The sequence below is a fragment of the Microcebus murinus genome, chromosome 25 (genome assembly GCF_040939455.1).
Source record: "Microcebus murinus isolate Inina chromosome 25, M.murinus_Inina_mat1.0, whole genome shotgun sequence".
In the NCBI taxonomy this organism is placed as follows: domain Eukaryota; kingdom Metazoa; phylum Chordata; class Mammalia; order Primates; family Cheirogaleidae; genus Microcebus; species Microcebus murinus.
Genome location: NC_134128.1, coordinates 13,719,523 through 13,746,399, shown reverse-complemented (window position 1 = coordinate 13,746,399; position 26,877 = coordinate 13,719,523). Strand labels below are relative to the sequence as shown.

The window sequence follows — 26,877 nt, the reverse complement described above, 5'->3', positions numbered from 1 at the left end:
TTTAACGCAATATTTACGAAAAAATATTGTAGCATTTAGACATTTTGCAAATTCGGATTGAAACACTATTCCCCTGCTAAAATGACTGTAACACTAGGCCACAGAGGCTCCAAACCCTCTTGTTCTAAATACATTTTAGGACTTTGGTCTTTTGCAAGTTTTCAACTTGGAAACTGGATCAGATGTGTCCCTTAAATCTTCTGTATCTGTTTTTCTTGTAATATATATAATTATGGTAATAAGTGGGTCAAGCATGGCATAGAATCTGATAAGATGTTGCTTTGGAATATAATACAAATCCCCAGGATTGCTCTGAGGGGCCTTGACCAGACCTCAAAGCCTGTTCCTGGCTCTGCTTCCAGGTAAGCAGGCATTTCACTTGGGGCTTGATATTCCTTAAGATCAGATGTTTTTAGCAGTAAATAAGCTAACCTGATGTACCGAAAGGTAAACAGACCTATTATGCGTTAGATCTTTGACTCCCTGGGCTGGAGATCAGAGGAAAAATGCAACATGCTTATGCTATGGAGAGACAGTTTTTATCCCTCCTAAAATTTTTCTTAAGTCATTTTTTTTTTCTAGAAATAAACCTGGAATACCCATTTATGGCTTTGTTTATTCTGAGACATACATATATACACATATATGTATATGTACAGAAGATATAACATGTACATGTATGAAACTGAGACAGAGAAAAAAAGAGATAAAGAGAGAAACACAGAGATTATTGTCCTTTCTATCGGGTTCACAGCCCAAGATTTCTTTTTTCTTTACTAATTAATAAACTTTACTGTTTAGAGCAGTTTTAGGTTCCCAGCAAAACTGATCAGAGTTCTCCTACATACATGCAAAACCTGCTCCACAAACAATAGCTCACATCGGGTAATTTTAAAAATTTCCCTTTCTGGGGGGAGGGAAAAAAAAAATTTCCCTTTCTAATTGCAATTCTTGGAAAGGAAGCACACAAAAGCTGGCATGGACAACCTTTGACATGTACCTGTCATAAATCCGAATGTTCGCTGGGATGGCGCTTATGAACCCCACCAGCTTTTTATTGGAAGACACTCGGACCCCGCAGTGCCACTGGAGGAGCCAGCCTGGGGGACGCAGAGCCCTGGAGTCAGGGTGGGCGAGAGAAACAGGCACCAGTTACCGTCCAAGAATGTGGGGACAGACGCCGACAGGAGGTCCCAACCCGACCCCCGCTGTCCACATGCCACCAGTGACCAGGGAGACCTACCACAGCAGGAACTCGGGCGAGTAGTCGAAGCGGAACATGTTGTCATCGTCTTCCACGTAATTCTCATTTAACAACGTGTACAGCTCCTTGAGCTACGAGATAAAACCAGCGTCCTATCTATGGCGCTCAGAACCAACTCGCAAGCGACAGGTGTGAACACGGGCATTGAATTCAAGAGCTGTACTCACCACTTCCGCATTACTCAAGTCTAAAGTGTCCCACATGAAGCCCTGTGGCAAAGAGTACGGCTCTTGGCGTACGTTGTCCTTATCTGGTTCAATTGCGCCATGAGATGTTATGACTTCATCTGGACAGGGAGAGAAAGAGAAAAAGACAAAAAGAAATATATATATATATTAAATTACAAAGTATCCTGACGATCCAAAACGGTCAGTGACATAAACAGAAATCAGACTTAATATAAGCCCCTGGGCTTAATATAATCTTTAAGAAGATGCTATAACTTCAGCTTCTTCTGGACTGAAACAGGAAAGCTAGGCAGTGGTGCGAAATAACTGAGGATGTCCTCTTCTTACTCTGCACTTCCACAAACTGGGGCGGGGGAAGGGCTGCAGTGACCTCTGTCCCCCCCTTGCCCTGCCCAGCAAAACTGAAAATCCAATTCAAGACTGGTTACTTCTCCCTGTCTGTACTGCTAGCAGCTCAGTCCAGGCCATCACGATCTCTTGCAATTTCTACCATGATGCCTTTCTCCGGTTCATTCTCTGCAGAGCTTCCCAACGCAGTGGGGACAGAACCCGAGCCCTGTGCGTGGCCGCTGCCTGCCTCACCCTAGCCCAGAGCCTTACTGGCATCTTCTCTCTCCTGGACGCCCCCTGACATTCTCAGATGGGAGCTTACACATCGCTTTCTCCCGGCCTCTTTCCATGACTAAAGCTTTGTGCTATTTCAAGCATGTCCTCCCGCCACCCCCTGCCCGGCCACCTTCTGTCCTACTTTTCCACTGCTGTGTCCCAGGTATGGGATGGACCCCACACTGCACCTGGCACTTAATAACAGACACGCAACCAACACCTGCTGCATGAAGGACCCTCAGGGCCTGGTTCTTCTATTACAGAACATTCTTGCAGGTTAGAAGGGTCTGCACCAGCTCCAGTGGGTTTCTTTTTCTCTTCCTTCTAGCCCCTAACTTGGTTATGCTTGTTTCCAATTTCCCAGTTAATCTCCACCGGATACCCTGGGCTTTCTCAAATCGGCCCAAGTGGACAAATTCCCAGTCACTCCCATACAGAGTCCTGGTGACCACTGTCTACCACATGGCTCTCACAGAGCATTCCAGGGACAATGTCCTGCAAGTGGCTCTGAACAGATGGGTGTGTTTGGACTGAGCTGGGGCACCCCTTGGGATGGGCAGGCATGGAGAGACAGAGCCCCCCTGACTTCCGGATGTTTTCCACGACCTCAGGCTCACTGTCCCTCTACCAACCTGGCCTCTCTGACCTACTCTGGCTTCGACTGTGTTGAGCTGCCTGCCAAGAACGCAAGGACTGGAGAGCCATACAAGGTAGGGAACGGCCACAGCTCAGGAGCTCCTGGGCCGTCTTCCCAAAGAAGTGCCTGGGGTTTCCGGCTGAAAGTGGCTTTCTTCTCCACAGAGTGGACCTGCAGGTCTCCGAGCAGTGCTGGGCTAACCCCGATGCATTTAGATCAATACATCCAGAGCCCTTTGGCTAATGGTCACTCAAATTCAGCGTCACTAAATATCCCGTCAGTTCATTCTAGAGGGTCTTCCTCCACTACTAAAGACATTTCTAGAGCCAGAAGAAGAAAAAGGGCAAGCTCAGACCATTTCTCTCTTTTTTCTTTCACATTCAGAAGAACGTTCTTTTTAAGTTGTTTGGGGTGGGGAAGGGTGGCGCAGAGAGGTGGTAGCTTTAAAAAAGTTTGAGAACCGATATTCAAGGGTGCAGAGAAGGGTTGCGCCCTGATTTATATTTGACAAAACATTATTTATACATCGCTGAATAATTAAGGTTTTTGGATGGCAATTAACCCTTTATATGATATGGATTCTCGAACTTAAACAATCAAGAAAGAAAAAATAAAAATAATTATATGATACTCTATCTTCATATGCACATAAGACAAAGCAGCAGGTGTAGGTTGTAGTACATTTCTGAACACTTTTGTGGCATTTGTTAACATCACCTTTTTTCTGCCCAATGTGAAAGAAGAACAATGAAAGTACGATTATGGCAACTTCACTGGTAACAGTCCAAGTGAAATGTAAGGAAGCAGGCAGAGGGCCAGGAGAAGGGCCCTGTGGTTGTTTCCTAGAGGAACTAGAGCCCTTCAAAGGCCTTCCCAAGGCGTCCTAAGTCCCTTACAATACCGGAACATTCTAGAGTTCAGACTCATGAACGACAGTGGTGATATTTAACAGATACTAATTAACACCATCGGTGAGCGTTCAGAATCCTGTTGATAAACAGTTCAAAACTTGCCATTTCAGTAAGATAGAATTGAGCACATTTTTTTTGAGTCTTTTGGAACAACTGAGGACTGAAACTGCTAAAAATGTGTATACACACACACACACACACACACACACACACACACACACACACACACACAGGAAAACCAACTCCATGAAGCCCAGAAGGAAAGAATGAGGGTGGCGGACTCCCTCTTTTATATACATTCTTAAAAATCTCATGTTTCCTAAGTATGGGGAAATTGAGTATTCTTTTTTTTTTTGAGACAGAGCCTTGCTTTGTTGTCCAGGCTAGAGTGAGTGCCGTGGCGTCAGCCTAGCTCACAGCAACCTCAAACTCCTGGGCTCAAGCAATCCTGCTGCCTCAGCCTCCCAAGTAGCTGGGACTGTACAGGCATGCGCCACCATGCCCGGCTAATTTTTTGTATATATATCAGTTGGCCAATCAATTTCTTTCTATTTATGGTAGAGACGGCGGGGTCTCGCTCTTGCTCAGGCTGGCTTCGAACTCCTGACCTCGAGCAATCCGCCCTCCTCAGCCTCCCAGAGTGCTAGGATTATAGGCATGAGCCACCGCGCCCTGCCGAAATTGGGTATTCTTAGAGGGATAGGAATTGGACTAAAATCACTGTTATCGAAAGCCAGTGTCACTACCTAATATTTTAGGAATTGGACTAAAATCACTGTTATCGAAAGCCAGTGTCACTACCTAATATTTTAACTACCTAATATTTTTCAAAAGCCAGTGTCACTACCTAATATTTATATTTTAAAAAGAAAAATGTTACTTTCGTGTACATTTCAAGTCAGTGGTCTGAAACAAACGCTATACGTGAAGTAAAGTCTCTTTTGTGATTTTTATTTGTTCATCCAGTTTTGTTTCTATGGGGGGGGGGAAATAAAAAAAAAAGCAGGACGCTCACTTAGCTTGGGCACCGGCTGCGTGTCCCAAAACTGGTATCTGTGCTTTGCGGCCTCGTCAATGCTCCTGGCGGGGCCGTGGCAGGCGTACAGCAGCTCCATTGCTCTCTGGATGTGCTGCAGCTTCTGCATGGGAATGCTGGGGTTCTGCGAGAGCAAAGACAAGAGACGCGAACCGTGAGACAGCCGCCGTGCCCTTCAACTTGGGGCCGATGCCCACGTGATCTGCCTGGGAGAGACTACAGTACCTAGAAACTAGCAATCCCCCGCCAAGGCAGGTCAAGGCCACGGGCTCAAGCGTGTGACACACAAAAACATAAGCACTCATTTTCTGTTAAAGACGACGGCGGCGGCAGTTCTACAGTCCGCCTGGGGAACGTAAGGATATGGAAGCGAAGCGCTCTTTGCTTCTGTTTCCCATCCACCTGCAGGTGGTCCCTGGCATTGCCCCTGTGGGGGGAGAGGCCAAAGGGGTGACGTGGGCGATGCATGCATTACTGTCACGCAGCAGCCAGGCAGCCGCCAGCCTGGGGTGCACCGTCAGGGAAAACGCTCTGCAGAAGCAATGCGGAGACGAAGGGAAATAACTTCTACAATGGAAACTAGGCAGATGGGGGAAATTGTCATTCATTTAAAAAAAATAAAATAAAAAGGAAAGATATCTGAACTTAATGCTGAGCTGGAAAGGAAACGATCAAGAAAGGAAACCGCTAACTAAGCCCCTTCCTCCTAGATACCCCGTGCCCTTCTCTAGATACTCATGATCCTCTTGAGACAAACCCTCCCGCCAGGAGGAAGAGCAGTTTCCTCCGGAAATTCAGATCCTTGACAACCATACCTGTTGTCCCCAACCCAAGTGCTGGGAACCAAGCCTCTTTTTTACGTAAACCACATTCTCAGTCTATAAAACGAACACCACCTTTAAAGTTCCTTTCTCGAAGCCAAGATTCCCATCGCCACTTGAAGATTCCCTGGCTCTTTTTCTTTAAATTCCTCAAATAATGTGATCGTCCATAGAACATGAGACTGTACTTGACATGAGAGGGCAGTGCAGGGGACTGAAAGTGGACATCAGTGACTTTTTTTTTTTCAATATGCAAAATGACTGAGAAGGTGCAGAATTCTGATACCAACAATATTCTTTGCTACAGTTCAGAAGCAGTTATAAGAAACACCAGAGCCCTTTGGTTTTGTCCTATGTCAACACACCATGGACACCAGCAAAAGGCACAATCGACCCTCAGTAGTTGGTAAATGGTGACTTTGGACTCAGGTGTAACTTGGACTCTGAAATCTGTGGTCTGGAGCAAATAGGTTTAACCTGGGAAGACTTACTTGTCTGACACAGAACAGAACAGGGTTTATTTAATACAGACTGCCTGTGGTTGCATGTTTTGCTGGGTTTTCTTAGGGTTCTTGACACTAAAATGATGCAAGAAAACAAAGTCCTGAAGTCTAACTGGAGGCAGGATGAAATCTTAATGTCTCCGCTTAGAAGTCTAACGGCATAACCCAGGATTGCCGCAGTGTTTGTTTGCAAGCTGTTTTTTGTTTTTGTTTTGGATTTTCCTGTTAGATAGTTTTCCTCTGTTAGGTATGTAAGCTTTTTCTCTTACATTTTGATCTGGATCAAAATCAAGGCTCGTATCTTAATGACACACACATTTAACAAAGTCCTTTTCTTCCGATTCATTATAGTTTTGGATTGTTTGCTCTAGTTTCTTGTAAGTGACCAGGGGTAGGAGAAAGGCTTAAAATCAGCAGGGTGGATGGGAAGGGCAGAAGCTGATGGTGATGTGAAGCAAAGGATATGCCCACGCTGCAGACAAGGGATGTGTTTATCTGATGAAGCAATGCTGAGAAACCAGAAGAATAATTTGCAAGCTTACGGTGGTATCCTCCCCTACGAGTTACCTTGGAAAAACTATGTCTAGCGGACAGAATATTTATTACCTGAAAATCAAGTTGAAAACCTGGGGAGGAAGACTCCACTTTCTTCTCTCCCCACCATCAGTCAGGATAAAACTGGGGTAAGGAATTTTCCTTCTCAGTGATTCCTGGTCCTTTTGTGTGAAACAGGTGACGGCGACAATAACACAACTACCTGCCAGGCTCGGCTCACACTCCATGCGATGAAAGATTAATTTTGCATAAGGGAAAAAAAAATGTAAACCCACAAAACTTGCATCACGGTAGTAACTGCCATATACACAGTGATTTATCATGTAAAAACTCTTTTTAATTAAAAAAAGGATTGAATTTTAATCTCGTGACCTGTGAGTTGGGGAGAAGGCATCATCCCCGTGTCACAGGTAAGGAAACGGGGTGAAGGAGGGACAGCATATCTGGGCCACAGACACACAGCTCACGAGCAGGGAGCGAGGAGGTCTCTGACGCCGCCACCCTGAGCCACGTCCGTGACATCACATGCTGCCCATGGTAACTGACATGGAGCTGCAGTCATCGAAATCATCTCCACTCCGTCATCCTTCCAAGTGTACCCTGTCACTGTGAGTTTCGTGCATCAGGAGGGCTTTGTGCTTCCTGGAGGCCCCGCGCACACAGGCCACCTGGGGCTGGGCTCCCCAGACGGGGGCGGCTGCCATCTGTGCCACCAGACGCCCGTATGGCGCGACCAACCCTCTGCTCGGCCGGCTGCGAGCCAGCACCGGGCCCAGCTGCACCACTTCCGGGTCGGTCTAAAACGGGCGTTTCTGCAGGGAGGATGTTAGGAGGTAGATGCCCCACCCTTGGCCTCAGAAGGAAGGATGGCCGCCGAAGACGGGTCTGAGTCCAAGTCCACGTTGCACTTACCCACGGCTTCTGTCGCCGAGCTCTGCTGCCAGATGGCGTTGGGCTATGCAGGTAATTAGACAGACACCCAGAAAAATTAAGACGTGAATATCTTCCGAACGAAGAGTCATCAAATGATCAAGTGTAACTTCAATGAAACCTAACAAGCTCACGCTGACACTTTCTTTCTTCTACAACTATAATCTAGCAGGGGTCCTCAAAGTTTTTAAACAGGGGGCCCAGTCCACTGTCCCTCAGCCCGTTGGAGAGTGCAGTGCACATTCCACGCATGCGCACTGTGGGCCCGGGACGAGTCGGCTGCTAAGCAGGACAGGCAGCGGTGGCAAAAACACCCGACGGGCTGGGTGGGATAAATGTCCTCAGCAGGCCGCATGTGGCCCTCAGGCCATAGTTTGAGGACCCCTGAAATACTCACTCGCTTAAAAGGGGGAGATACAAGAGCTATAGGCACATGCACACACAAAAGCACGATGTACCTCTCAGTGACTTGGGTGCCAATGTCAGGTTTAAGGAGGCTGTCAATGGCCACCAGGCCCTGGTGCCATTCAACACACGGTCACAACAAAACCCTCACCCATCTGACGCGCCAGGGCGCTAAGCTGCGAGAACCCACCGGTGCACAGGTGGAAATAAAACACGGCTCTCACCTTTGAAGACTGCTGAATTTTGATCTCCTGGGAATCAGATGCAGAATCTGACTTGGTGCCCCCAGAATACGGTTTCTCCTTTTTTCTCTTCTGTTTCTTCTTTTTCTTTTTGGCTCCCAAATCCCCTCCGGGACTTCTGTAGGAAATGCAAAGAGGGCAAGATTAAAAAAAAAAAAAAAAAAAGTCATCGTATAAAAGTGAATTGCATAAAATTAATCACTTAGAAAAATACAAATGTTATGCGTGGTAGAAAATAACTAAGTTAGGGTGTAAATGGAAAATGAAAGGTAGTCAGGTTATGATGTTAACAAATAACAAAGGAGAAATTACTCCACACACTCCAGCAGGTGGTGAGATGTCATTTAAGCAGGAAAATTACAGAAATAAACCACATTTTACAACTGAATTCAAATAGTGTTCATAGATACCACTGCTCTACTAATCTACTTTTTTTGTCAGCTTTTTCAGGGAGAGATACAATAATGCAAAACATTCCATACAAACATCTCTCTTGTGTACAGCAGACCATTAATCTCCTAAGCAACAGCACTAAACGAACTTCTTTTCCGCAGAGGAGGAAATTTTTCCCGATAAAGATTTTTACTGGGAGGGCTAACAATAAAAAAAAAAAACATTAACTGGTGAGACGTTTCCGTTTGGAACCCTTGTCATTTTATAGTTGTCATCTTCCGAAAGAGCAAACAGGAAAAAAAAGTACACAAGGAGATTTAAATTTTCCATAAAATTCCATAAAATTCCCAGAAAGTAAATTATTCTACCATAAAATCCCCAGAAAGTAAATTAAAATTTAAAGTCAGAAATTATTATTGCATTACTGCCTAATATAGGGAAAAGTCATGCAATCAGTTTCTATTGCTCTGAATCAACCAGCTCTATCTACTGCTACCTTTTCCCCCTGGGGTTTGTATCTAATTATCACACAGATATTCATTACAGGAGACTCAAATGTCATTAATATATATTAACGGCCCTATAATACTGGCCCTTAAAGGCAACCAATTGTCTTCGTGCTATACATGCTTCTGAAATTGTCTTTATTTTCTACATATGTCCTCATTTTCATAATGAGTGATTTAAAAAAAAAAAAAGAATCTTAAACATACCACTTGCTCCCCCCCACCCTTCCACTTAACAAAGTATCTGACTTATTTCTGTGTCAGGATGTACAGTTGACTGTTGAACAACCCCAGTTTGAAGTGGGTATTTAGGTGCTTTTTTAGCAACTAGACAGCATTCCACTGTGCAGACAGATCACATTTTATTGAACCATTCCTACAGTAAAAACCCTGCTATGAAAAATATATATATATTCAGGTATACTTCATTGTGCATTCAAGCCAGTATATCTAAAGGTGGAAATGCTAGGTCAAAGGGCATGCACATTTTTGGTTTTAATGAATACTTAAGACTGCTTTCCTAAATACTGCACCAATGTCCAGTCTACGAACAGTGAATCGGAGAACTGGTTTCCCTACATCTTTGCCAGAACTGAAATAGCATCGTCCTTTTTCATCGTCAACAGGTTTGGAAACAAATCTCACTGTGGACTTAAGTTTCAATTATTTAATCAGGACTGAAGCTGCACATCCTTTCATGTGTTTTTTGACCATTTATATTTCTTCGTGAATTGCTCATTTATATCCCTTTCTTATTAGCCGTTTTTTTTTTTTTTAAAATGATTTGTGGGTGTTCTTTATGGGCATGGATAGCATCTACCGTTTATTAAGTATTTACTTTGGGTGCGTAATTCCATTTACAACGGCCCTAGGAGAGAGATCCTACTTTATGTTTGTATTACGCTGCTGAGTATGTTGTCTTTTACTTAGATTGCAAATACTTTATCCAGTTTATTTTTTTTTTTAGCTCTTACAATAGGCCCTTGCCTATTCCAAAATTACATAAATATCCTTTTACACTTTTCTATCATTTTAGTGGCTTTTAAGAAAAATAGCCTCCTAACTCCTTTGGAATAACGTGCTATAATGTGATGTGCTGTACCTTTACTTGCCAAATAATTATAAATATGAGAAAGCCCCATTAGAACATAATTTGTTAATACAGGGTCAAACTGTACTAATAACACGGTTGCCACTGCAGAGACTACTGGGACAGAGGGGCTGGCAGGCCTGCTCACTGGGTACTCATTCATTCACTCGACAATTAGATAGTGAGGTCCATCTCGTGCCACACACTGTACCCGGTGCAAGGAATTTTAAGATGCATGGAAATTCTTTGCTGCTTCTGTCATAGAGAAAGCTGGGTCTTTGCCCCTCCCATTGGATCTGGGTCAGCTCGCCTGTGATTCGCTGATAAAGCGCAGAGGAAGTGACACTAGCGAGTTCCAAGGCTATTCGGTTTCCGTCCCCCTGCTTCCCTTGGGATGCTCACTCTGGAAGCAGCCAGGAGCTGCAGAAGAAGTCAGGCTGCCCCGAGCCCCCCAGGCTGGGGGACAGCTCCGTAGACAGAGCGGCTGAACATCCAGGTGGCAGCCGCTGTCCACTGCTGGTGGCCGGTGGGGCTGAGCCATCTCAGGCGATCGGCTCAGCCTAGTCTGCAGGTGACTTCGCCCAGGCAACACCTGACTGCACAGGTATGAGAGGCCCCAAGTGAGAAACTGCCCGTGCCGACATCCCGACCTCAGAATCTGTAAGTGACTGTTGTTTTGTGTCACCCAGTCTGCGATGATTTGCTATGCGGCAATAAATAAGGGAACAGAAAAATTTGGAATCTGAAAAGTGGATGGCTGTTGTGATTAACAAAAAGCTAAAACGGGTGGCACTGGCTCCATGACCAGGTGGCAGACAGAGCTGGAGGTACACAGAGGAGCCTGCCCAGACTGAGGAAGCTGCCAGTGAGCGTGCACAGCAAGGAGTGGACACCTCTGTCACGGAGCAGAGGAACATTTATAAAACTGTCACCAGCAATAATGTAGAAAGTAGAAAATATACCTAATGAACTTGATCTAAGAAGTGGGCAAAGAGTTAAAAATGCTGGCTGCTTCTAGCTGTCTATAACACAATGAGAAAGCAAAGATTAACTAAAGAAGGACTATGCAGGTCTTAAGCAGAATCTAGAGAAAATACAAGCCCAGCCCTTACTTGCTAGATTCAAACATAAAGTTGTTTCTCACCCTAGCCATCTCCGCATACTAAGTCTCAGGACAAAAAAGTAAATAAAATATCCAGGATGGAGCTGGCAGACCTTTTATTAAGACCTCAGAAAGATCTAATCAAAAGGCCTTCTGAGTTTCTGAAGGATATGCCTTGTATATCTCCCTTTAAACAAGATGGCCCCTAAGAATTAAAAAAAAATTTTTTTTTTTTTTTGGTAAGACACAGCATCTCACTCTGTTACCCAGGGCGGAGTGCAGTGCTGCAATCATAGCTCACTGCAGCCTCGAACTCTTGGGCTCAAGCAATCCTACTGACTCAGCCTCTCAAGTGGCTAGAACTACAGTCACGTGCCACCATGCTCAGCTAATTTTTTTTTTTTTGGTAGAGACAGGGTCTCCCTATGTTGCCCAGGCTGGTCTGGAACTTCTGGCCTCCAGTGATTTACCTCGGGCTCCCAAAGTGCTGGGATTACAGGTGTGAGCCACTGTGACTCACCTTCTAAGAATCTTAAGAGCATTGCTCCATCACTACCTCAACAGGGAGCTCGAGGTTAAGTAGAATTTATCTGCAAGATGTGTAGGTGTGGCTTTTGTCTAATGGTGTGAACCAGAAACCAGCACACAGGAAGCCCACGACATTTTCAAAGGAACTGTATCAGAGTGGCAGAACAGAACAGATGAACAAGAAGTGTCACAGTGAAATGTCAGAGATATCAACCGTCAAACTTAGTACTTAAGGAAATCGGACATTCCATACTTAATAACCTAATATTAAAATAATAAACTTTTTAATTTAAAACAGATGAATTATTCCTCTGAAAATACAGTCAAAATACGAAAGATACGTTCAACAGTGAGAGAAACTGTTTAAGAACTAAGCACTTGAGCCACAGATTCATATTTCCATTCTAATTCTTAAATAGAAAACAGTGCTCCTTTTTGGAGAAATATTAAGATCTTGTCAAGTGGTACCCAAGTGGTCTAAAAATAGTAAGGCATTCCCACCCCAAAACGAGCAGTTTATTTTCATCAGTGTAATCAAACTTGTACTATCATGATGTTTATATTTAAAAATCATCTGGTGGCTAAAGACACCCAGAAATATCTGACTAGCAGTTGAGCTTAAACAAACATATAACAGCCAGGTACCATACATACATGCTGTGAATACGTATAGTTTTACATATTTTCTGATTTGGGAGTAGGGATAGTTTAGGCTGTCCTCCCTCAATTTTCCTAGGGCTGGCACTCTGTAAAGTGGTGAACCTGCTAGACTGTTACTGGTGTGTGTGTGTGTGTGTGTGTGTGTGTGTGTATGTGTGTGTGTGTGTGTGTGTGTGTGTGTGTGTGTGATAGAAGAGATCTATTCATAACTACATCCCTAAGGTCTATACTGCCTCATACTAGAAGATACTAATAACAAATTCCTCTTGAATGAAAGAAAGAATGAATAATTCTGGCTCTTGAAGTAGTTCCAACCACATATTAATATTAATAATAATTAACAATTAATTAATTAGGTAAAGTACTAATACCTCTGAAAGCTGTAATTCTCCCAACCTTGATGGTAAAGGCTATTGCAATTTATTATCAAGCACTTATTGTACATTTCCTACATGGTCTGCACTATACAGGGGCGGGGGCAGAGGGAAGGCGTAGTAACCACAATTGTAAGGACATGCCTTGGCTTCACAACCTGGGGAATTATCTCTCTTCTGCCTCTATCCTTTATTTTACCTACTGCTGGTTACGGCTTTTCTAGGAACCACGAGGAGCCCAGGAGCTCACAGCTTGTCTGTACAATACACCCAGTTTAAAATATCTCCAGAATTCCAAGACGCTTGCATGCTTTGAAGCAGATGCCCATCTAACTGGATAAAAATATCTCCCCATCAATGAAGATTCTAGAAATATTTGTCCTAAGTGTGGATTAATTTTCTCTAAAACAGACAAACAAACTCGCAGAAACTGGAGTGGATCTAGAGACATTAAAAAATAAAACATACTTGGAGACTTCCTGTTTTAAAAAAAAAAAATAAAAAAAAAATAAAACACACACTATTTCACTAAAAAAAAAATCCCATCCCTTAAATAAGTTTATATCACCCATTCTTATATCTTTTTTTTTTTTTTGAGACAGAGTCTCGCTTTGTTGCCCAGGCTAGAGTGAGTGCCGTGGCGTCAGCCTAGCTCACAGCAACCTCAAACTCCTGGGCTCAAGGGATCCTCCTGCCTCAGCCTCCCAAGTAGCTGGGACCACAGGCATGTGCCACCATGCCCGGCTAATTTTTTGTATATATTAGTTGGCCAATTAATTTCTTTCTATTTATAGTAGAGACGAGGTCTCGCTCTTGCTCAGGCTGGTTTCGAACTCCTGACCTTGAGCAATCCGCCCGCCTCGGCCTCCCAGAGAGCTAGGATTACAGGCGTGAGCCACCGCGCCCGGCCCCATTCTTATATCTTAAAGGACACTAGTGTAGTAAGGTTTTCTGCTAGTTACAATTTGGGGGTTAACTGATATTACAAACCAAAACTGTGCTCACCCCCAACAGAATTGCTAAAAATCATATTTTCCTTATTGTGGTATAATGAAGAAACTGTAATCATTTTTGTGAACTCTAGTTCATCAAGAGTTTCTCTTTTTTTTCTCTGTCTGAGCTTTAAAGATAAATTGACAGAGAGCTACAGAAATCGGGCACTAAATTGGTCATCTCCTCCTCCAAACTCCCAGACACATATGAAAGCATGTCAACAGAAGCTGAGCTTCCTGGAATGAGCAAGAGCTACTTATCCCTTTCCGGAGGCTGGAAGGAAACTTGGGAATTGGAGCTTATAGGTGTGCCACTTCATACCCACTAGGACAATTATAACCAAAAAGATAGTAACCGGTGCTGGCAAGGATGTAGAGAAATTGGAACCATCATACACCGGTGCTGGGAATGTAAAATGGTGCAGCCCCTTTGGAAGCCAGTCTGGCAGTTCCTCAAAACGCTAACCCTACATTTCCCATATAATCCAGCAATCACACCCCTGGGTATATAACCCAGAGAAATGAAAACTTGCATCCACATAGAAACTTGTTCGCAAATATTGATAACAGTATTATTCATAATAGCCAAAAGGTGGAAACAACCTCAATGCCCACCAACTGATGACGGAATAAAGGAAATGTGATCTAGCCATGCAGTGGGATATGATTCAGCAATGAAAAAAATGAAATGCTGATGATACAACATGGATGAACCTGAACACAGTATGCTGAGTGGAAGAAACCAGGCACAGAGGACCACATATGGTGTGTGATCTCATTCGTACTAAATGTCCCAACAGGCAAATCCATAGAAGCAGAAGGCTGTCAGGGGCTGGGAAGATGGAGGGTTTGGGTGGCTATGGCTAAGGGATGCAGGTGTCTTTCTGGAGTGATAAAAATGGTCTACAATTGACTGCAATGATGGATGGACAATTCTGTGAATATACTAAAACCCAATGAACTGTATACCTTAAATAGGTGAATTGTATGGTGTGTGAATTGGTTTCGAACTCCTGACCTTGAGCGATCTGCCTCGGCCTTGGCCTCCCAGAGTGCTAGGATTACAGGTGTGAGCCACCGCACCCCACCTAGTTTTAGCTGGCCAATTACTATCTTTCTATTTTTAGTAGAGACGGGGTCTCGCTCTTGCTCAGGCTGGTTTCGAACTCCTGACCTTCAGCGGTCCTCCCTCCTCAGCCTCCCAGAGTGCTAGGATTACAGGCATGAGCCCAGTGTGTGAATTGTATCTCAATAAAACTGTCCAAAAAGTTGACAGGTGCAACTTCTGTCCCCAGGATGTTAAGACCCCAAGAGTCAAGAGTCAGCTATGGCTGCATGGCTGGTTTCCGCTTCTGAAAGGAGAGGTATGACAGAAAGAGATGCCACGGTAGCCAGGCAGGAGGGATGCAGGGCAGGCTTTGGGATAATAACGGAAAATCAGTGTCCAAGTCTCTTCCTGGAAATCCAACGGAGAAAATTGCTTCAGACTGTCTGTGTTTGAGGTTGAGTACTGAGTCACAGAAATTTAGCCTCAGAAATTACATTGCTTTTTTATAAAGACTCTTCGATCTTCCAGAACACAAGTTCCATTTCCCTCATCCCCAAGATTTCATATTTGAAAGGCCCACAAAGAAAAGGCTCTCAGTTTTGCTGCCTTGGAAAGGAGATACTTCTTCAGTCTGTGTCTACAGAGAATCTGTGGACCACTCAAACTTCAAGTGAAAACTGGTAACCTCCTTCTCAGCTGTGGAAATGTCAAATATGTAATAAGCACATCAGAAAATCTCTTTGAAGAAGTATTCATGGAATCTACAGACAGGACTTGATGGGATACCCGCTATAACAGAGCCACGGGAACATTTTACAGGTGGTCCAGGAGAACATTCAAGAAAACCCACCCTTCCTCTCTCCCTGGACGCACAGCTAGACCACACGGCTCCCTTGCCACCCAGGGGGCACCTGCCCAGGGCTGGCACGTGACTAAGAAAGAAAATTCCATTGTGCTGGCAGTCACATGCTAGGGTCTATGTGTTACAGCAGCTCAGCCCGCCATAACTAATACAGTAATCCTAACACTGACATCCAAAGAGCTCAATTTTTGGTATGTGAATTCCAAAGAGAAGAAACAATTTTAGACTTTATAGCAGGCGTCCTCAAACTACAGCCTGCGGGCCACATGCAGGTGTTTTTGCCTGTTTGTTTTTTTACTTTAAAATAAGATATGTGCAGTGTGCACAGGAATTTGTTCATAGTTTTTCTTAAACTATAGTCCGGCCTTCCAATGGTCTGAGGGACAGTGAACTGGCCCCCTGTTTAAAAAGTTTGAGGACCCTTGCTTTATAGGATACCACCAGAGGGATCGTTTAGCTCCTCCCTGCTGTGAAACAGAAGAAAAATTAGTAGTTTGATATTGCAATCATTTTTCAAATATTTTCCCCCTTGACTTCCAAGTTCTTACATAGAAAGTGGTGGAAATATAGGTGATCATAATCTTCTTTGTATGTTTATGCATTTTCTAAACTATCTGTGATCACAATAGCTTTGTAACTAAAACATTACTGAAATACAACAGAGCTCAAGAACAGATAAACAGATTGATGAAATACAACAGACATACCCATGGTGGATATATACGAACTTGATACATGATAAAGATTGCATCATAAATCAGTGGTGAAAAAAATAAACTTTTCAATGAACAGCATCAGAAAAACTGACTTCCTCTAGGCAGAAAAATAAAATTAGCTTGCGATGCCCCACAATATACAAAAACAAATTCCAAATGAGTGAAAGACCCAAACTTGGAAAACAAAACCTTAAAACTGCAGGCAGTGACGTCTGTCCATTTAGTTCACATCTGCTCAGTGCCTACAACAGTGCCTGGCGTACAGTGGATGCTCAAGTATATATCTATTAAATGAATAACTGAAAGAATTAGATGATAACTTTGTAAGGTCAATGAATAAAGAATCTCTTAAACAAGGGCCTGAAAATACAAACCATAAGATAGCTACATGGGAGTAGTATTGGACTACATGCAAGTTAAACATTTCACAGCAAAGTGCTTATAAACAAAATTTTAAAACTACAAAACGAGGCAAGATATTTATAACACACATGAGAAAGTTTTAATAGCCAGGATATATAAAAAGCTCTTTTCCCCTCTACATTTTATATCCAGTATAGTATGTGAGGCAACATAACATCCTGGCCAGGACTGTAGGCATTTAGCTAGCATTTGACCACCTGCATTTGAATCCTGGCTCCACTGCTTCCCAGCTGTGTGACTTTGGGTTTATTACTTAACCTCTCTGTGCTTCTGTTTCCACAGCTGTAAAAGGATGATGTTTTCAATAAAGTCATAGAAAAATTGTGAGGATAAAATGAGTTATTCACACAAGAACTTAGCACAGTAGTAGTGGCATATAGAAATCATTCAGGGAATGTTAGCTATTACAACTGCCCAGCTTGAATTTTCTTCATATAACTTACAGCTAGCTAAAAGCAGATAATTTGAATTCCTCTAACTAGAACATAATCTCCATAAAACAGGGCTTTCCAATGTATTCCTAGCACCTAAAACATTATCTGACATATAAAAAGTTCTCGGCTGGGCGCAATGGCTCTTACCTATAATCTTAGCACTCTGGGAAGCCGAGGTGGGAGGACTGCTCAAGGTCAGGAGTTTGAAACCAGCCTGAGCAAGACCGAGACCCTGTCTCTACTAAAAACAAAGAAATTAAATGGGCAACTAAAAATATAGAAAAAATAGCCCGGCATGGTGGCGCATGCCTGTAGTCCCAGCTACTCGGGAAGCTGAGGCAGGAGGATTGCTTGAGCCCAGGAGTTTGAGGTTGCTGTGAGCTAGGCTGACTCCATGGTACTCTAGCCTGGGCAACAGAATGAGATTCTGTCTCAAAAAAAAAAAAACAAAAAATAAAAAAAAAAGTTCTCAATAAACATTTGCCAGATGAATGAGAAATCAATAAAAAGTCAGTGAGAAAAAGACAAAAGACTGAAAGAAGAATGGGCTGAGGATATGAATAAACGCTTAACAAAAGAGGAAGCCCTAATGGACAATACACTTATGAAAAAAAGATGCTCAGTTTTTATCCACTGTTTGGCAAGCCTTTTTTCTCCCCCCAGACAGAGTCTCGCTCTGTCGCCTAGGCTAGAGTGCAGTGGTGGCATCATAGCTCACAGCAACCTCAGACTCCTGGGCTCAAGTGATCCTCCTGCCTCAGCCTCCTGAGTAGCTGGGACTACAGGTTTTGCACCACAATGTCCAGCTAATTTTTCTATTTTTTATTTTTTTTAGTAGAAACAGGGTCTCTCTCTTGCTCCGGCTGGTCTTGAACTCCTGACCTCACACAATCCTCCCGCCTTGGCCTCCCAGAGTGCTTAGGATTACAGGCATGAGCCACCACACCCGGCCTAATTTGGCAAGCAGTTTGAAGTCTAACAATATCAGAAGAATGTGAGGAAAGGCAACACTCATATACCACTGGTAAGATGTAAATGGAAACAGCTTTGGAGAACAATATGGTACTGCCACCATCACCACCACCACCATAACCAACATGACCAGGATCACCACCATCATCATCGTCACCATCATAATCATCACAGAAGCTGTCGCTTTAGGACACTTACTATTTATCAGGAACTGTACCAAGCACCTTATAGATACCAACCTTATACACTGTCACCACTGAGGTAAGTCCAATTATCATTATTATTCCCACTTTATAGTTGAGGAAACTGAAATACAGAGAAGTTGAGTAACTTACTCAAGGTCACGTGGCTCATAACGACAGAGCCAGGACTTGAATCCAGCCAGTCTGGCTCCAGAATCCCTATAATTACTACATTATTCCCAAAAAAAAAAAAAAAAAGAAAAGAAAAAAGAAAAAAACATTGGTCACAAATTTCTTGGTGAAAAGGAGAAAAACAAAAACAAAAACAAAAAAAAGAAAAAAACTACATTATTCCTTTAGGTATTTCCATTGGTCGACCATCTTTTTAGATATTTATTGGCAGTTTTCAGGTCTTCTTTTGTGAACTGCCTATTCATGACCTTTGAGCATTGTTGTTATCAGCCTATTTTATCAAATTGTAACAGACCATTGTACTGTGTGTGCCCATGCTTTGGAGCTCTGGTTAGGACATCAGATCACTTCATAGAAGGAAAGGCACTACCGGGGAGAAGAAACAAGGCTGTTTTTGTACAGTTTGTGAAAAACAGTAAAGGTAACCCAAAGGGGTGTTACATTGCCCTGCTGATGGAAGAAAATTCAACCCACATCCGGGGAAGTCACTGCGGCTGATTCAGATTCTCAGGGCGTCCTGCCCACAGGTTGGTGCTCACCCTGGACTGGGGCACCTATCTAACACAAGCTGATCACGTGGCCACCATTCACTAATGGATTTTACCTGCAGTTTAGGTTCTTAAAGAAATCACCATGAGTGTGCTTGTTTTTGTCAGTGGCTGATTTGTGTAATTCCAGTATTGATTTCTTTGCTCTTTTTTTCCCCCAAGTAGAATGCATAACCCAGAGCAGGAAGCCCACCTTGCAGCTGTCATCATCTGGCTGTGTTACGGTCTCATCTAAAGCAGGGTTTCAGCCACTGCGTGGGTTTGATGGCTTCATGCTTTACTCAGCGCGTTCCTTCTCCTCTTGGGATTGGCACTGGAAATATCCACAAAGCCACAGCATCTCTGGTCACAGCAGTAAGTCACGCACAAGCCCTACTAAGGCTCGGAGCTCGAAGATGCTCCGGAAGTTTATGGCCAGTTAGGGGCAGAGACAACGATAAACAGGGCAACCGAGCAGGCAGGTGGCTGCCGTGGTGGAGGTGGAAGCTTTGGGGAGAGATGACTGAGGGACTAGCCAACAATTTAAATATTTATATGGGTGACAGCAGCACAGAGTGGCTAGCTCTAGGCAATGGCTGAACAATAAGCCCTGGATTCAACACAGGCCTGGCTGGAGGGGAAGAACTCTGACGATGTCCTTAGCTGGCTTGTGGTCTAGTCTGTCCATCAGCCCCTTTTCTTACATGCTGGGTTGTTTCCAAGTTTTTGGTTCTTTTAAACCTGCACCATATTCTAAATGTGGGAAAATACGTCCCAATCTCGTTAGCCTTCTCTCTTCCCAATTATTTCATTATTCTCAAACAATTTTGGGGCCTATTTCATATAAAAACCAAACTCTGATAAGAGATGGTGTTAAACTATGATAAACTTTCACCTAACACTCATTGGCCAGAAACTTGTCCAGTATGAAGTTTAATATGTGAAGTTAAGATCTGTCTTTGCAGATAGTTCAAAATATTTAAAATGCTAAAAAAAAATTTTCTTACATATCTTTAAATACAAATGTTTAGCCATTGAACAAACAAATTTCTTTTCTTTTTTTTTTTTTTTCTTTAAACTCTAGAGTTTAATTTTTTTTTTTTTTTCTTTAAACTCTAGAGTTTAACAAACAAATTTCTTAAAGGCTTACTTCTGTGCAGCTTAGGTGAAACTCTTCCTAAAGATGAAATGATGAACAAAACAAGTAGAAATTCCAAATTTTTTTAAAAAGGCTTAAAGGAGTTGGCAGAGTATATTCTTAATGACAGCCCTAATTAGTGAACAATTATCCTATTTTTTTTTTTTTTTTTTTACAGCTTTTCTCACCCATACTCACAAACATTTTCCTGATAGAATAGCTGATATACACTAGTTCCTGTATAACTTTTCTCATTTCTGGGTCTGTCTGAGTTTTAAAGGTTAAGTCAAAACAAAAATGCTTTTTTCCCTTGAATCTCTATATTGTATTATCATCATTATATTTAATGATATTAATGTGTGCCAGCCAAGATAATTATCTGATATACTTTTAAAATTATATTCCTATTCTAAATTCCCTTGCATATCACATTTTCATTTTTTAACTTTCTTTTCTATATATTGCAGTCCTGATCAGAGAGCTACTCGATTCTTTCATTAAAGGAATGTCCCATATTGGGATGAAATCCTTGTGGTTATAAGGTATGGCAAAATACTATGCTTCTTACCCGCCCTCTACCCCTTAACAAAAATCTTGTGAAGAAGGGCCATGATCTGCCTGGGGTGTAGGAAGAGAACTTCCATCTAAAAGAATGACATTTCAGATACTCAAAAACTCAGGCAATACATCATCCACACACTCTAAGAAGAAAAATTAGATGAAAAAAGTATTTAAAGAAGAAAAGGAGAGTGTATGTTCTGCAAAGAATAACGGTAATCGATAAAAACAGTAGAGCTGTCAGGAAAGTCTAGAAGTTTCTGATAACATGGATGTAATAGTTTAAGAAAAAAAAAGTCTTTAGGGATACAAGGGCAAAAATAAAAGAAGCCACATGGAATAAAAATCCTAGGTTATTTCAACAAAACCTAGGAAATGAGAAGGAGAAGATATCAAAATATCCTACTTTTGCCTTGTAAGGTGGTAGAATATTTTGGATAGAAGTTAATTTTTGACACTGATAGGGAAATACAGATAAAACATGCTTGTTCAAAGTTTAAAGGTAATCCCCAGAAGAAAAATAAAAGGAAGAATGAAAAACTAGTCAAATTCTGTAAAAGGCAGGAAAATAAAGATATATTTTGAGTGCCATGAAAGCTTATAAACAAAATTCAAAGGCAGACGATGATCTGAACTGCCCCATACTAGGCAACTTAAATTTAGACTAATTAAAATAAAAGACTGCTCAAGTGCTCAAGAATCCCACATACTAATGACTACCAAACTGGATTTCTATCACTCCAGAAAGTTCCAGCAGACAGCATTAATGGTGAAAAATACAAGGTAACAAACAACTCCATGTTAAATATGGTCCCATTTATGTTAAACACACACACACATACTAAAATGTGAGTTAAACTGCCACCAGTGGCATCTCTAGGATATAAGATGATGAAAAGCTTTCATTCTCTCCTTTATGCACTTTATTGTTTGGATTTTTAAAAAGCACATTTTACTCTTATCAAGAGTAAACAGTCCTTAACATACTTTGAAATGGAACAACAACAAACCAGTCAATTTCTTTCTTGAACTAGAAAGTAGAACTTGGTTCTGTTAAAGTGATTATAACGAAAATAGATTTATAGCATATATTTGTGCTATTAAACAGAGATGGCAAAGTATGTGTCCTATATTTAGAAATTTTCTGTATTTTAGCCAACCTCTGGGAGAAGTTTGCTCTGGGCCAAAGGGTGATTCAGATGCAAGTCTTAGCAGATATTTGATCATTTCAAATTGTATTTCTTGAATTGCAGAGGTCCCTTGGGCATGGATCTCATTTAGATTTATATAGTTGATAACAGATCAAATTTCAGAAAGGGCAGCTTGGAGTTATTCCTTAAATTTTTGATGACAAGAAAAACCTACTGAGAGTCATAGTAAGTTTCTGTATTTTCCCACTGATACCATACGGTTGAGTAAGGGAAAGTTCCCGAACTCAATCTTAACCAATAGACAGATAAAGTCAGATATGACAACATACTGCACAGAGAATAACTTCACTATTCCCCCCTAAATCCGGGGTGGTAGAAGATAGAGTGTGTTCTTTGTTAAAAGAATTCTGACATTTTCATTTTTGCCTAATACCAGATCTTTAATTTTTCTAAGAAAAAAATGTCTTCACCCTTAAATACTAAAACCATTTCGTATCTACCTTAGGGATTAATTTAGTCATTTATCGGCCAACAAAGACATATTCATGTATGTTATATTTTGATTCCCTGTATAAATATTCTAGACAGCTGCTTCCTATTTCACCATAGTGAATATGCAGGGAAAAGCTCTCCCAGTGGGAAAAGGATGAGAAACATCAATGTGTCTAGGAAATACGCATTCTGAAAGTCAGTGTTGGTAAACCTAGGTTTTGTTACAAACTTAAGCATTAATTTTATTTGAGGCTAACTGCGTGATTTTTATTTCTCACACTGGACGATAGCTATCATTAATGTAGTAAGACATAATGACTACTACCCAAATGTCCCCCACGGACATGGAAAGGACAAGAAGATGGTGAGTTTCAGCTGACTCTTCAACAATTTGCCCTGTCTTCAATGGTTTCCCCAAATCCCTTTATAACAAACAGAAGGCACAAACACAGCAAAGATGATCAAAGTATTAAAGATCCTTGAGTATCTACCCAACTGTGAAAGCTTCTATGAAATTCGTCCTATAGGTAACCTCTTTCATACCACTGCCACCCACGGCAGAACATAAATCTTCAGTCATCTGAACTATTTGTAATCATTCGTACAGGAAGCTGGACTGGAGTTAATAGAAAATCTTTTCATGCTCCCTCAAACTCTTTACAAAGACCTACTTACTTATTCTAATTGCAAATCATGTGGTAAACCAAGTTATCCAAAAGAACTTTCTAGGCAATCCTCTATTAGCCTGTTTCAAATTGCCACATATTGCTTGAAAATAATAAAACTACACTTCTTAGAATACAGTCTCATTAATTAAAACTGAAAATCCTTCGCCTCCCCTATGTTTTTTTGCAATTCATGAGATTTTTTATAGTGGTATATCACTTTCATACCTGGGTGGATCAAAAGGATAAACAAAGAGCTCATTTTCCATGAAAAATAAGATATAAAGATAGTAAGATTCAAGTATTTTATAATACTTATGCCATCGCTTTGAATTAAACATAAAACATCTTACAGTTCATTCACAGACTATCAGCATTATTCATAAAATGAAATGCCCTTTTAGTCCATAAAGAAAATTCTATGAAAATAAAAGTATATGCAGTAATATTTACATATTGGTGCAAAATAAGAATCAAATTGAATATTTTCCTTTTAGTTGAGGCTCTAGTTTCAACTTAATGTGTCTAAAACAAGTAGTAAATACATTATCCTGGGTGTTCAATGGTCGGGGCAAATTAATTGTTTTAGGCCACCAGGGTACTATTGGGTAAACTACCACTCTGTGCAGACAGCTGCATTGTGGCCTCAAATTGATCATCTGCCTTTAAAAGGTGAAGTGTGGACCTACTCATTCATCTAAAGGCTTATCATTTGTTATTTGTTTAAACTGGTAGAGAATGAAGAGGCCAAGTGCAGAAAAGGAGTCTTTCCAACGTTAACATTTACAAACTTGAGCCTCTTCAAGAAAATCTAGGTTTCTACCTGAGCCATATCATCAGAACAAGAGCCAAATAAAACACAATTACTCCCCCAAATGTGGCACACACTGTCGAAATTCAAAACCAAAAAAGCAGTCCAACATGGGCAGCAATCTGGACTTTTACTAATCTCCTTACATTTTAAGAGAGTACAATAAACCCATTATATTAATTTCTTCCCACTAGAAGTGGTAATCATGTTATCTGCTCTTGGTTAAAACATTTCAGTCCATGGGACATTTCTAAATTTGTATTAACCTTGCTAATATATAATGAAGGGGCTGAGGCACAAAACTGAAAACTCAGAAGGCACAGAGAATCTTTGGGTGCTACTCCAAGAACTTCACCCAGACTTTTGAAAGGTGTCACGAGACAGGCCCGATTCAACTAGCACACAGATAAGTAATTCTTTCTACCATGGACATTGTCAACTGTGGAAGTCCTAATCAAACCCTCAACCTAGACTATCAATCAAACCAACAATAAGCAGAAGTTACAGCAGAGAAGACGGAAATCCTGGGTCTCTCTAGAAAGATAACTGGTAGGTACTGCAGTTATTTGGGTGGTCCATTAATCACCCTTGCATCTGGACCCATTCCTAGCAACCAGAACCACTGTTTCAAAAACATATTTACATTTAGTTATCAAAAGCAAATTTCAATCACTGCATCCACAGAACTCAGGCTCAGATTTCTGTACAAATTCTTTGAAAATAATATTCTGGACTCAAACATTCGGTACTTGCAGCTGCCACCGAAGTATTCACTGCAAAAATTTCTTTAAAAAAAAAGCAACTTTGCTGTTAGATAGTATTTTATCAAAATAAAAAAAAAAAAAGCAACTTGCAAAGGGATCTCTACAGGCGATCATCTTTTCTTGATCTCCCGTTTAATATTTTATAATGCATTTAAAGGTCAGAAAAAGTGCCTCTCTCAAATCTTGAGACGTTACATAGAATGCAAATGGTTTACACGTTTCAGTCACCAACCCTTTGAAGAATGCACTGAATGAACCATCTGTGACTCAGGCCTCCCTAGCCTGTTTTCAACATGACCCACACCCCTCTCCATTCAAGTCACCGGGTTCGCCAAATCGCAAAATGTCACTGCTAAGGGGGCAGGCAGCTCTGCAACCAGCGAATAGTTTGAATCCAACGGGGTAACAGGGCAAGGCAAACACCACTTGCGAAGGACACCAGTCTAGATTTAAAGCGACCCTTTACCTCTAAACGGAGGACGCCAATACACCAGCTGTACCCCAGAGCAATCTCTTCCCCAACAGAAGGGCTAATCGAGGCCGCGGGGAGGGAAGGGGGAGAAGTGCAGAAGGGTTAAGAATTAAGAAACCTGACCAGGTGTTGAAACACTCGGTGCGCCGGGCTCTGGAGCCCAAAGGCCAGGTTTGCAAGCGGGCTGCGGCCGGGTCCGGTCCGGTCCGGAGAGCGCGGCGCACACGCGGGGCTGGGCGAAGCTGAGCCCGCCGGGGAGGCGGGACTGCGCGCACCTGGCCGCCCGCGGGCAGCCCCGGCCCACCGGGGAGGCGGGACTGCGCGCACCTGGCCGCCCGCGGGCAGCCCCGGGCCACCGGGGAGGCGGGACTGCGCGCACCTGGCCGCCCGCGGGCAGCCCCGGGCCACCGGGGAGGCGGGACTGCGCGCACCTGGCCGCCCGCGGCAGCCCCGGCCCACCGGGGAGGCGGGACTGCGCGCACCTGGCCGCCCGCGGCAGCCCCGGCCCACCGGGGAGGCGGGACTGCGCGCACCTGGCACTGCCGCCCTCCCCGCCGGCGTGTTCGCGCGCTTCTCCGCCGGCGCCGGCAGCGCGGGCAAGGCAAGGGTCTGCGGGCCCGGGGAGGGCGGCGGGGCGCAGAGGACGACTTCCCACCCCCAGCTGCCGCGGCCAGGGGCGCCGCCGCCACAAAGGAAGGGCGTCGCGCCCGCCCTCGCGCCCGCCGAGAGCCGCCCGCCTGCCAGGGCAGCGCGCCGCCCCGCGGGCCCGGACGCGGCGCGGGTGGGCGAGGCCGGCCGGCGGGGGCGCGCCGCAGGTGACAGCCCGGCCCCCGCCGCCCGCGCCCCTCCTCTCCCGCGGGCCGCGCCGCCCGGACCTCGCCGGGGCTCCGCGCCGCAGCGAAGCCGTCGCCGGGCGGAGCGGCCGAGGGGCCCGGGAGCCGGCGCCGGAGCGGGAGCCGCGAGGCGGGGCGCGGTCCCCGCCCTGTCGCGCCCTGGGGCGCCCGCGCGCCGCCCCTACCCTTTGGCGTGCTCCGTCTCCTCCTCATTGTCCCCGTCTATCCCGCACGTGTCCTGGTCGTCCAGCTCCAGGCTCTGCTGGCTGGCCGCAGACTCGCTGTCCTCCGCCATCGCGGCGGCGCGGGCTGGGGAGGCGGCGCGCGGGGCGGGCCGGCGCGGGGCGGGGTGGGCGGGGCCGCAGCGCCTGCCAGTGCCGCCCGCCGTCCCGCGGGAGTCCCGGCGCCGCGCCGGCCCCGCCCCCAGGCCAGCCCCGCCCCCAGGCCAGCCCCGCCCCCAGACCGGCCCGCCCCGCCCACACGACAGGCTCCGCCCCGGCCCTAGCCCCGCCCACGCCGGCCGGCGTGCGAGCTGGGGGCGGCCGGCGCTTCCCGGCTCCCTCCGGAGACGCGCGCCAGAGGCTGGCGGGATCCGGGTCCCGCGGCCAGGTGGGACCGTGCCGCCCGCGCCGCGCCTCATCCCGGCGCTGAAGGCCGCAGAGTGCAGGCTCGCCGTCCTGCGCGCCGGCGTTTCGGGGACGCAGGCCTCACGACTGTGGCTCCGCACGAGTTCCGGAGCGCCCTGCCCCCCGGCGCGTTTCCATCAGGGGTGGGCGCGCCGAGGCCTGGGGTCCCGCGAGCTCTCCCCGCCCCCTCGCACGCGTGCACTTTAGAAAATCGCACGTCACATCGATCTAATAAGTTATAAAATCAAAGTCAGAGTCAAAAGAGTGC

At 44.1% G+C, this 26,877-nt stretch overlaps 1 protein-coding gene and 1 long non-coding RNA gene across 5 annotated transcripts in view; one reads left to right on the top strand and one right to left on the bottom strand.

The window, feature by feature from the left end:
* Positions 1-26,356, bottom strand: part of NMT2 (N-myristoyltransferase 2) — a 43,048-nt gene extending 16,692 nt beyond the window's left edge. Inside the window, exons 1-7 of one of the 2 annotated variants that reach the window (XM_075997625.1) lie at positions 26,169-26,337; positions 8,081-8,216; positions 7,434-7,476; positions 4,622-4,766; positions 1,432-1,550; positions 1,244-1,335; positions 1,001-1,117 (exon numbers count right to left, since the gene is read on the bottom strand). In XM_075997625.1, coding sequence (XP_075853740.1) covers positions 1,001-1,117; positions 1,244-1,335; positions 1,432-1,550; positions 4,622-4,766; positions 7,434-7,476; positions 8,081-8,216; positions 26,169-26,196 — 680 coding nt within the window. In that variant the 5' untranslated portion in view covers positions 26,197-26,337. Of the gene's footprint in view, positions 1-1,000; positions 1,118-1,243; positions 1,336-1,431; positions 1,551-4,621; positions 4,767-7,433; positions 7,477-8,080; positions 8,217-26,168 lie in introns of both variants that reach the window. The other variant, XM_012737962.3, reaches the window with a different exon arrangement.
* Positions 10,552-21,169, top strand: LOC105856349 (uncharacterized). Of its 3 annotated transcripts, none has more exons than XR_012914902.1 (3): positions 10,552-10,691; positions 19,286-19,474; positions 20,705-21,169. It is a non-coding gene; the product is annotated as an uncharacterized LOC105856349 (long non-coding RNA). The 3 variants fall into 3 exon arrangements; XR_012914903.1 differs by lacking the exon at positions 10,552-10,691 and adding an exon at positions 14,365-14,508; XR_001147089.3 differs by lacking the exon at positions 10,552-10,691 and adding an exon at positions 18,213-18,459.
* Positions 26,357-26,877: the final 521 nt, after the last annotated feature.